Source organism: Schistocerca serialis, chromosome 8 (genome assembly GCF_023864345.2).
Source record: "Schistocerca serialis cubense isolate TAMUIC-IGC-003099 chromosome 8, iqSchSeri2.2, whole genome shotgun sequence".
Taxonomy (NCBI): domain Eukaryota; kingdom Metazoa; phylum Arthropoda; class Insecta; order Orthoptera; family Acrididae; genus Schistocerca; species Schistocerca serialis.
The window spans coordinates 146226407-146238785 of record NC_064645.1 but is presented as its reverse complement, the minus strand read 5'-3'; the positions used below and the strand labels follow the sequence as shown (position 1 = coordinate 146238785).

The following is a 12379-nucleotide window of genomic DNA, read 5'->3' as shown; positions in this document are numbered from 1 at the left end:
AACAACATGAACAGTCGTCGCTTCCCCAATGATTTTAGACATTCTAATGGAATGTTATCTATACTTTCCACCTTATTTGATCTTAAATCTTCCAAAGCTCTGTTATATTCTAATTCTAATACCATCTCCCTTATCTCTTCTAAATTGACCCCTGCTTCTTCTTCAATTACATCAGACAAATCTTCCTCCTCACAGAGACCATCAGTGTACTCTTTCTACCTATCTGCTCTCTCCCCTGCATTTAACAATGGAGTTCCTGTTGCACTCTTAATGTTACCACCCTTGCTTTTAATTTCACTGAAGGCTGTTTTGACTTTCCTATATGCTGAGCCAGTCCTTCCAACAATCATTTCTTTTTGATTTCTACACATTTTTCATGCAGTCATTTCGTCTTAGCTTCCCTGCACTTCCTATTTATTTCATTCCTCAGCGTCTTGTATTTCTGTATTCCTGAATTTCCTTGAACATTTTTGTACTTTCTTCTTTCATCAATCACCTGAAGCATTTCTTCCATTACCCATGGTTTTTTCAATGTTGTCTTCTTTGTACCTATGTTTTTCTTTCCAACTTCTGTGATTGCTCTTTAGAGCAATGTCCATTCCTCTTCAACCGTACTGCCTACTGAGCAGTTCTTTATTGCAGTATCTATAACCTAAGAGAACATTAGTACATCTGCATCCCACTTCTTTGGGTACTGTTTCTTCCTCGGTAATCTCTTATACCTCATCCTACTCTTCATCACTACTACATTGTGATCTGAGTCTATATCTGCTCCTGGGTACACATTACAATCCAGTATCTTATTTCAGGATCTCTGTCTAACCATGATGTAATATAACTGCAATCTTCCTGTAGATCTGGACCTTTTCAAAGTGTTACTGTTCACAATATACATAAATGAGCTGGCGGATGACATCGGAAGTTCACTGAGGCTTTTTGCAGATGATGCTGTGGTGTATCGAGAGGTTGTAACAATAGAAAATTGTACTGAAATGCAGGAGGATCTGCAGCGAATTGACGCATGGTGCAGGGAATGGCAATTGAATCTCAATGTAGACAAGTGTAATGTGCTGCGAATACATAGAAAGATAGATCCCTTATCATTTAGCTACAAAATAGCAGGTCAGCAACTGGAAGCAGTTAATTCCATAAATTATCTGGGAGTACGCATTAGGAGTGATTTAAAATGGAATGATCATATAAAGTTGATCGTCGGTAAAGGAGATGCCAGACTGAGATTCATTGGAAGAATCCTAAGGAAATGCAATCAGAAAACAAAGGAAGAGAGAGAAGATCCAACGGAGAGCAGCACGATCCGTTACAGGATCATTTAGTAATCGCGAAAGCGTTACGGAGATGATAGATAAACTCCAGTGGAAGACTCTGCAAGAGAGACGCTCAGTAGCTCGGTACGGGCTTTTGTTAAAGTTTCGAGAACATACCTTCACCGAAGAGTCCAGCAGTATATTGCTCCCTCCTACGTATATCTCGCGAAGAGACCATGAGGATAAAATCAGAGAGATTAGAGCCCACACAGAAGCATACAGACAATCCTTCTTTCCACGAACAATACGAGACTGGAATAGAAGGGAGAACCGATAGAGGTACTCAGGGTACCCTCCGCCACACACCGTCAGGTGGCTTGCGGAGTATGGATGTAGATGTAGACGTCTCCTCCTCTTTGTTTCTTGAATGGAGTATTCACGATTATTAGCTGAAATTTATTACAGAACTCAATTAGTCTTTCTTCCCTCTCATTCCTAGTACCAAGCCTACACACTCCTGTAACACTTTCTCCTGCTCTTCCCCTACACTCACATATCAGTCCTCCATGCATATCAGATTTTCATCTCCCTTTACATACCGCATTACCCTTTCAATATCCTCATATACTTTATCTATATCTTTGTGTTTAGCTTGCAACATAAGGATGTATACTTTTTGTTGGTGTCAGTTTGCTGTTGATTCCAATGAGAACATCCTATCACTGAACTTTTCACAGTAACGCACTCTCTGCCCTATCTACCTATTCACAATGAATCCTACTCCTGTTATACCATTTTCTGCTGCTGTTTGTAGTATCCTATACTCATCTAACCAGAAATCCTCGTCGTCTTTCCATTTCACTTCACTGACCCCCAATATATCTGGACTGAGCATTTGCATTTCCCTTTTCAGATTTTCAAGCTTCCCTAGCACGTTCAAGCTTCTGGCATTCCATGCCTCGACCCCTAGAATCTTATCTTGTAGAATGTTACCATCTTGCTGATTATTCCATCTTTTTCTCATGGTCAACTCCCCCTTCGCAGTCCTGTCCCAGAGATCCAAATGGGGGACTATTCCAGAATCTTTTGACAATGGAGAGATCGCAACAACACTTTTCAATTACAGGTATCATGTGGATACACATTATTTCTCTTTAATGCAGCAGTTTCCATTGCCTTCTTCATCCTCATGCTGTTGATCATTCCTGATTCTTCCACCTTTTAGGGGCAATTTCCCACCCCAAAGACGAGAGAGTGCCCTGAACCTCTGTCCACTCCTCTGGCCCCTCTAACAAGGCCATTGGCAGAATGAGGGTGACTTCTTATGCAGGAAGTCTTTGGCCACCAATGCCGTTTATTATTCAAATTTAACTGATGGTGGAGTTTAAACCCAGGACGTATGACATTTTGATTGCTAATCAAAGATGCTACCTCTAGATCACTAACAAAATGAATTTCTTAATGTCTATTTCCCAAGCAATGTATAGGTTTATGAGAAGAAGTTACAAAAGCAAAAAGAAAGGTGACAGCAGAAAGTAGGATCTGATGTACAAGCTACTGTTGCCTGTCAGACTGCAACGTGCCTGAAAGATTGGAAGATACTAATGTTTACTGAGCCCCCACAATGCCTCATTTAATAATGCTACTGGTACAGCAGCCGTCCACTGCTATGAGAGTGCATTGCGTTCCATGGCTGCTGTGTACTGTTCTGATGGCACCTACTAAAGCCACATGTATGTGAAACACACCATATGGCTTTCCATACTGCATCCATGGACAGTCATGCACACATTGCCATATATGCAGCTGCCAAACAAGTCTCAAATATGACTTATAAAGTATGCATTCACCTATTCACTCATACAGTAATATATATATATATATATATATATATATATATAATGGAAGGAAACATTCCACGTGGGAAAAATTATATCTAAAAACAAAGATGAGGTGACTTACCGAACAAAAGCGCTGGCAGGTCGATAGACACACAAACAAACACAAACATACACACAAAATTCAAGCTTTCGCAACAAACTGTTGCCTCATCAGGAAAGAGGGAAGGAGAGGGGAAGACGAAAGGAAGTGGGTTTTAAGGGAGAGGGTAAGGAGTCATTCCAATCCCGGGAGCGGAAAGACTTACCTTAGGGGGAAAAAAGGACAGGTACACACTCGCACACACTCACATATCCATCCACACATACAGACACAAGCAGACATATTTAAAGACCAAAATATGTCTGCTTGTGTCTGTATGTGTGGATGGATATGTGGGTGTGTGCGAGTGTGTACCTGTCCTTTTTTCCCCCTAAGGTAAGTCTTTCCGCTCCCGGGATTGGAATGACTCCTTACCCTCTCGCTTAAAACCCACTTCCTTTCGTCTTCCCCTCTCCTTCCCTCTTTCCTGATGAGGCAACAGTTTGTTGCGAAAGCTTGAATTTTGTGTGTATGTTTGTGTTTGTTTGTGTGTCTATCGACCTGCCAGCGCTTTTGTTCGGTAAGTCGCCTCATCTTTGTTTTTATATATATATATATATATATATATATATATATATATATATATATATATATATAAAAACAAAGATGATGAAACTTACCAAACAAAAGCGCTGGCAGGTCGATAGACACACAAACATACACACAAAATTCTAGCTTTCGCAACCAATGGTTGCCTCGTCAGGAAAGAGGGAAGGAGAAGGAAAGACAAAAGGATATGGGTTTTAAGGGAGAGGGTAAGGAGTCATTCCAATCCCGGGAGCGGAAAGACTTACCTTAGGGGGAAAAAAGGACAGGTATACACTCGCACACACACACATATCCATCCACACATACACAGACACAAGCAGACATTTGTAAAGGCAAAGAGTTTGGGCATTTTTTGGGCAGAGATGTCAGTCGGGGCGGAATGTTTCCCTCTATTATATATATATATATATATATATATATATATATATATAGTGTGTAAGCACCAGCTGACACCAGGCCTATCAGGTGTACACACGACAATTCAAACAAGTAATCCACAAACATTAAAACTGAAAAATCTAAATACTTGTTGAAGAAAACACACAGAACACTCAAGTTTGTACCATCCAAACAGCACAGTAATGTTAAATTTCAACAGTGATTACAAAATATGAAAACAAACAATACACAGCACTGAACTGTATGCTGACTAGTTCTAAAAATATATTTTTCCAGTTACCTAGATAGAAGGGAGAGTGACCAAATTATGAGACAACCGCAGAGCTCACTTTTGTTACAAGAATACTACTTGAAAAATAATGGGAGGAAAAAAAGTCACTCGTATTATAGAGGCATATGACCGCATAATACAGCACATACGGAAATTTGCTTTTGACAGGAATTGCTCTTACCGACTGGGCTATCTAGGCACAACACACATCATCAGCAGAATAAATGTACCTTCCAAATTGTACCACTCTATTTATCAGTTATTTTAGAACACAAATTTGCTATCTATAAACATCACATTTCACGAAGCATAACTTGATCCAAATGTGAATGGCTTTGCAAACAGCTACACTGACTTTACCCACCAGAAATTGTCTACAGACATGTTACATGAAATTACTCAGGTTTTGAATCAAAAACACTAGAAGAAAAATGAGGAAATAAAATAGCAGTTTCATTTAGAAAGGGGCCTAGTTGATATATTTCAAGACGGCAGTGACACGGTCATATGGAAAGAATGGTTTTACATAAATCCTCAAACAATATTTGAAAAAATCTGGAGGAGGACATTGTGATACCTGGGACATACAAATCTTCAGAGACAAGAGACACTCAAATAGTAATAATGTCACATGAGAAGGAGGATTGAACTGTCTGGGAGATCTTCATGTACAACTGCATCAAGCTTGCTAGAGAGAAAAGAATGGACAATGGTGGTGGTGATTTAACTCACTCAAAAATTAAAATCTACACTAGATAAAATAGAATTCCTAATATATAATCATAGAAAGTGAGTCAATTGTAGCAGGACCAACAAGCACAAAAAGAAGAATATTCACAAGTTGTGGTTTGGGAAGATTTGTAAGTAGTGCACTAGCTTAAGGGAGACACTCACAATGCAAATATGTTGTCTGTATCAAAAAATAATGTACGTAACAAGAATCAAATTCCAGGTTTTCAATAATTACGTGCAACCAACTGACAGTCAAGACTAAACACCATAAGAAACCAGGTACGAATGAAATTGTATTCTACAGAAAGAAAGACAGTAATAGTGACACAACTCTAGCATGGTATTAGGGAAGTGACTGATTCCACCGTCTTAGATTGACCCCTGACATCATCAATATGGTGGAAACAACTACATCTAGAGTATACAAAACAGTTACGATGTCACTACATATACATGCCAACAAATGCAAACAAGAACAAAAATGACACAAGAACTTGTCAATCTAACAATAAAAGGAAACTAATGGGACAAGTGCAGGAAACAGAGGATTTAGGAGAAGCTAAATATATAACAATACAAAACACCACACCATCCGAAAATATTATTAAAAAAACTCAACTCACAACAAAATGCTACAGCCACACAACCAACAGTAACTGTACACTTCACTTGACCTACATCTCTCAAACAAAGTCCATGATACCAAAAAAACCATCATCTCCAATTCGAAAAGCGGAACTGGACATTTTCCTTGACCTATATAACAGCCATAAACTTCTCACATCAACATAACTCACAAAACACCAACGAAACAAAAAACCCCAACAATTCGAAAACCCAAAAACCCCAATGTTCACAACATCAATTAAAGTACAACCAAAATGTCATAAATATAAAACACACAAAACATCACAATTACCACAAAACACACACACACGACAACGTACACCAAACTAATCAGACCTAACAAAAACACCAAACACATAAACAAAAGGAAAAAAACATAATAATTCATTGAAAACAATGCAAACACTTCCAAACCGTGTTACAACACTGGTTACCCAGACAAACAAACCCACATCACCACAGTCATAACCAAGACTCAAATGAACCCAATGTTAAACTCAACACACAAACATCCACCAACACCGCGCCATAGTGACGCCACACACAACAAAACCATTACACCACAGGACAAAGCAGACAGATGGAATCGGTCAATTCCAATAACCCATACATACAATAAAGAGAAATTACCTTCACATAGATCTAAAAAACATAATATTGTACAGTAGCTGTCTGTACCTTAGTATAACTCTCTGTATGGTTCCGAGCAAAATAAACCATGCAATCCAATGCCAGCATTCCAGGAGGAGTTTCCATAAAATCCAAAGCTGGATTAATGTCATGCTTGAAGCCAAGCTTCTTGTAGTCCTTTGCAAAAACTCCAAGTTGACGCCTTGATGCCAAATCGCCACCTCCAGAATTTCCAATATCTGTATCAAATGCAATTCGACGCAATTCTTTAATTTTGTCATGTGCATCCTGATCCTGAGAATCCATGCGAGTGTTCATACGATGCTCCAGCAGGCCCAAAGTTAATGTTTGGAGAACGTACAACTGATGTGCCATTTCTGTTCCTACCTGAAACAGAATTTTAAAGGTGATTTATTCAATGATCCTGTGACTTTACAGCAACAGGCATGTCAATATGTATGTGTTAGCAAAAATGTATGTTCCTCCTTGATAGAGTAACAAATTTGAAATGTTTTGTGTGTGTATGTGGGGGGGGGGGGGGGGGGGGGGGGGGGGGGGGAGGAGGTTGCTTGGGGCTTTTGTATTGATCTTCCTTTACAATATTTTTAAAATTTTCTTGTGCAGGCTACACATTTGATAAATTATATATTTAATTACTTTTGTTTTTCATGACTATATACAAACTGTACCAGGTAGCATAAACAGAGAAGCACCAAAGAAGAGCCGTGTGTTTCAGCGCAGGTTCATTTAGCAAATGTGAGAACATCAAGGAGATACTCATCAGACTTCCGTGGAAGTCACCATAAGAGATACTTTCTGCACCAAAGAAAGGATTACCATTAAATGTCTAAGAGTTTATGACACAAGATGATTTCAGAAACATCACATCATCCTAAAAAGAATTTAATGCTCACATCAATCAGAAGATTGGTTTGAGTGCCACTGTTCTTTACTAAGCATGCTCCTGTTTTAAGTAGTAAGCTGTTGCCTCCAACCTTTGAACTCACTCATCCAGCCAGTTATAGTGAGCCTTACAGTTTACTGGAGACTCTGCAAACATCAGTATGATGAAGCACTTTTCACATTAACAAACCTTCCCTGAGGTGAAAGAAATGATAAGTTGCAAATAAAAAACCAAAGACTCACCAGGGATCAAACTCAGGACCTATGGATCCACAGTTGAGTACTTGACCACTGTGCCACAAAGCTTCAAATTCCATTTCGTGAAATAACCGAAAAAGGAAAATCTGAGACAGCTAAACTTACAGATAAATTTACCAACAGTCATTGTTTCCACACATTATATTCGCAAAAGGAGCAGGAAAGGCACCATGCCACACACTGCAATGTGGGTTGTGGGGCATAGATGTATACATAATTAGGAGCAGATGTTACACATAACATCTCTGAGTTAAAAAAGGGGTAGGGGTCTGGTCACGTGTTGGCAATCACAGAAGACAGATGCAGCTGAATGAATGTGTTATACCACACACACAGATAAGAGCTACAGGTTTAATTAGAAGAATAAGAGTTGGAGTTGGTATCAGTAACATGCCTTAATCTCAAAGTTTAAGAAATTGGCGAATTCTGGTGAGAAAGTTAAAATTGTATTTCTCCATTTGTTAGGGTGGTAATAGACTGGAGTTTTTCATAAAAGTGATATATGAGAATAACATAACTATGAATTTTGCTGGGTCACCAATCACAAAAATAAATTGGTCAGATGGTTTGCATTTTTTTGACACAACATAAACTAAAATTACATTAACTGTAAACGTACTAACAACAAAAAAGGGCTTGCCTTTTAAAACAAGTAGGAATATGAGATTGGAATCTTATAGCATACAGAAATCTCTATCCAGTCCATATAACCTTATGACAGAGAACCCCAACAACAGACTAATTCTTCTGACAGCTCAAGCCAGAAGGTATTATTTAGCAATCAATTGGCTAAACATTTGCAACACAATGCCACAGCCTGAATAACTTCTGAAGTACAACAATGTGATTCTGAGTTAGAGATTCTAACTAGCTACCATATAGGCCTACTATCACCCAACTGGCTACGAGCAACAACAACAACTTTCCAACATCAGCACGCAATGCAAGAGCTCCCGACGATGTGCACTTTAGCCAGTGCTATACTGTGTTAATAAAGTATCTCTAATCCAATTCCACACAACTGCAGGAAGATAACATATTAACACACATTGTATGACAGTTTAAACCTGAATTCAACAGCAGCAGCTTTGGGACAAAACAGTGTTTGTCCAAAAGGAAAGTAAATCACATACAATGTGTATTTTGTACTTATCTCAGTTGAGAATAAATTAAAGCCATGGACAGAAGTTGTCACAACATGAGATAGTGTTTAGACAAAATTACCCGTTGAAAGTGCACTGGAACTAATAATTTCGCACAACCACTGACCATCAGATCACCTACACAAATAGCTTTAAAACACCACAGCAAATCATAGTAGTTTACTCATTAGTCATGCTGTGGCTCTGTGGAAGAATTTAATTTTTTTTTCCAGAAATTAGTGTTCAAAGAATTTTCATGTTGTCAGGACCAATGACAAGCCCTGTCCAGCCCAAGTCCACAGGTGGCATGCCCAATGTAATTTACCGTCAACAATCTGCTGACAATATATTCATTTCAGTGTCACATCTTGTTCATTCCATAAGACACTGTCATTCGCTATCAAGCAGAGGGCTGTCAAAATAACAATTACATGCTAGTACAAACTACTACACCTGCCAAGTCATTAGACTCGCTGCCTGCAGTCCAGCTGAACACACATTAGTAGCATTGAAAACCAGCCCAAACCATAACAATGTCCTGTGAAACCTGTGTAGGTTTTTGTTAGCTTTACCTTTGCATTTATAACATTCTAAACCACAATTCCTGCCCTTTGGATAGAGATCTACCGTACTTATTGCAACACACTCAGCTCCCGGTCACCCCAAGTACTTTGTCTCACTTTTTTCCGTGACTCCTACAGAAGAAACACACAATTTCCAAAATCATAAAATTTGTAATCCACCTCTTCGTTGGTTGGTTGTAATGACTTTTGAGCAGCATATTTCCCACTGCTCTTCTACCCTACAACCTATAACAAATGTTGAAAATGGCATTTCGGCCTTGCATGTACTGTATTTGCGTGTTTCAACATCATGATGATAAATTTTCTACTTTATAATGTTCCATAAGTCTGTGGTTCATATGATACTGTGAATCGGTTGACTTACATAAAAAGTGCAGGGCAAAGTATTTGTGGTTTTTCTTTAGAAGTCACAGTAGTATTAATTAATGACTGGGACTTTGTTAACAGACTGCTTTAAACCTCACTCCACCCATCAAGAAACACCTTTAATGAAGTGCTGTATAGCACATAAATGTCATAGAATCAGTGTCAGTGGTGCATGCAAATCTGGCTGTCACGACTCCGTAATATGAATGAAAGGATATTGCGAGAGAGATTTATTCTACAATTTTTGTTTTCATTCTGAGAAATATATTCTAATACTCCAAAAATTTACCCCTTCACATATCCATACACAATTTCCCAGCTTCACACATCTGAGAACACCGAGAGTTTACCTACAAGCAGTTTTATTTTAATGTTATGTACTGTTCCCATGCAACTATTAACTTTCTAAACTTACCTGTCCTGACACAGTTTGTATGACGTTGCTTAATATAACATTCCGGACTTGCTTTGAACACAATGTAGCAGCAACAGCTTTTCTTTTTACATGGTCGGCTTTAAGAAACAGTGCGTTAATGAGCGCAATGGCATTCTGTTGAATCACAGGATGTGGACTTTGCAGGTGCATGATCAAGTTCGGAAAAGTGACTTCTTTTTCTACTTGTCCATATTTTCCCGAACTATTCAATACTATATTCTCGAGTATAGACAAAGAAGCCTGTATCACCTTTGCATCTTGTGTGACTGACTGATTGTTCACGTAACTGGCAACCTTATTTATGAATGGTATTTCTAATATATCCCATGATACTATTCCGTGGTCCATTAGTTCCACAAAGGACGCCAAGCAATAAGCTAACATGTTGATTTTACACTTTCCCCCCTCAATCATATTTATTATTAACGCAAGTCCTTGTTTATTTATGAATTCCAAAGCAAATGTCATATCTGTACTTAATTTAGCAAGTCTCTGTAACGCTGCAAGTTTTTCGTCGTTTGTTCCTGTGTTCAGTTTCTGCAATATCTCCTGAGCAGTGGTAGATGGTGAATGTGTCAATCTCAGAACTGATCCGTTTTTAATCTCATTTCTATTTTTCTCCGTTATATAGTTCTGGTTGTTGTTTTCTGAAAACTGCAGTGCATACTGGTCAGGCTCCGAAAGCCCCCACCCATTGCATAGCTCCTGTATTATTGCTGCAAGCGGCTGCTTCTGATTGAACTCTATTAACTGAGGTACCTGATGTACCATTTCCACAGCAATCTTGACAATGTTCGCATCTTTGATGGCAGAGGTTTTCAGAACCTTAGTATTCATTGACGTGCTTTCTCACATAAACAATCTACGGGATCAAAACACCGCACCCCACAATTACCACTTGCCGTCACAGCGTCTTAGTGCATCACTGACTCAACTAGCAAGTAGCAACCAAAGATGGTCGTACCGTGCAGTGACAACAAAATCTTACATACAATAATTTTTTATGAATTTATTTATTAAATACAGTCCACCATATTCGTCAGATTATTTGCACCTAACCAGGACTTCACATGGTATTCTGCACAAAGCTATGGAACCCAGGGTGTCTTGCGCCAGTAAAACATCTGGTTGTGTTGACGTTTCGGACCAGAAACCGGCATCATGTGACTGCCTGCCGAGGCGGAACTCTATGCTCGAATGGAATATGACTGTATATACGTAGCTGTAAAATTCGTGTACTTTTCCTCATTTTGATCCCTCAGTTATCTAAATGCACTAAACAAATTTGCGAGCATACGAAAACGGCTGACTGCTGTTAAATGGAAAACTACGGTGCTAATTAATTTCATTTGTGCTTAAAAATATCCAAATAGAAAGACAGTGTGAGACTGCTTTTTTTTGTAACACGTGTGAGACCCCATTGCAGAAGTAGACTCAAGAGTTAACAGTAGTGAACATCTGTTGTAACTATGCGTTCAACCTAATTATCATTGTGCGTTAAATATTGAGAAATTTGTTACGGTATTGAAGATTTTCTCGCAAAATTAATACAACAAGACAGTACCACACTCTGCTGGCACGCTGGGGATTACTTTAAATAAGCGAAATGAGAGTAAGCAAGCTATATGGGAGACAAGCGTAGCACACACCTTAGCGCCTACTTTTAAAATGGCAAAGCACGTGCAGCCATGGAACCACAAATGTTACCCCATTTTTCTTTTGAGAACTAGAAGCAAACTGTTTAAAATACTGTACGTAAGTGATACACTCTCAGGAATAGCTCCACCGACCAAATCAGTTCAGAAAATCAGTGATGAATGTTCAAAACACGTGCAACTTCATTGTTATCCAATAAAATAGTATGAACTAAAAGAAATAATGTAAATGCTGTTCCACTAAGGAGATTTAATTATTTTTCTGAAATTTTAAAATCACCTGCTGAGGAGGTATCATGATGATACTATGAACAATCACAAAAATATAAGGAAATTGATGATTACAATTATTTTATGTTTTGAAAAGCAAGCAGGGATCCCAGGCTGCGATTCAGGGCTGTCGTCAGTCAAAATTTTATTCTCTCTCCAACTTCTCCCTCCCCCCCCCCCCCAACAGACGGAAGAAATTACTCACATGTCATGTGGCACAGATGCCTAGTATTATACACTGAAGAGCCAAGAAACTGATACACCTGCCTAATATCATGTAGGGACCCTGCGAGCAAGCAGCAGTGCCATACA

General features: G+C 38.8%; 1 protein-coding gene across 1 annotated transcript in view; it reads right to left on the bottom strand.

The window, feature by feature from the left end:
* LOC126416383 (engulfment and cell motility protein 1) overlaps positions 1-11067 on the bottom strand; it is a 70723-nt gene extending 59656 nt beyond the window's left edge. Inside the window, exons 1-2 of the mRNA XM_050084066.1 lie at positions 10122-11067; positions 6502-6840 (exon numbers count right to left, since the gene is read on the bottom strand). Of these exons, the coding sequence (XP_049940023.1) occupies positions 6502-6840; positions 10122-10979 (1197 nt within the window). The 5' untranslated portion in view covers positions 10980-11067. The remainder of the gene's footprint in view (positions 1-6501; positions 6841-10121) is intronic.
* Between the last annotated feature and the right edge of the window lie 1312 nt (positions 11068-12379).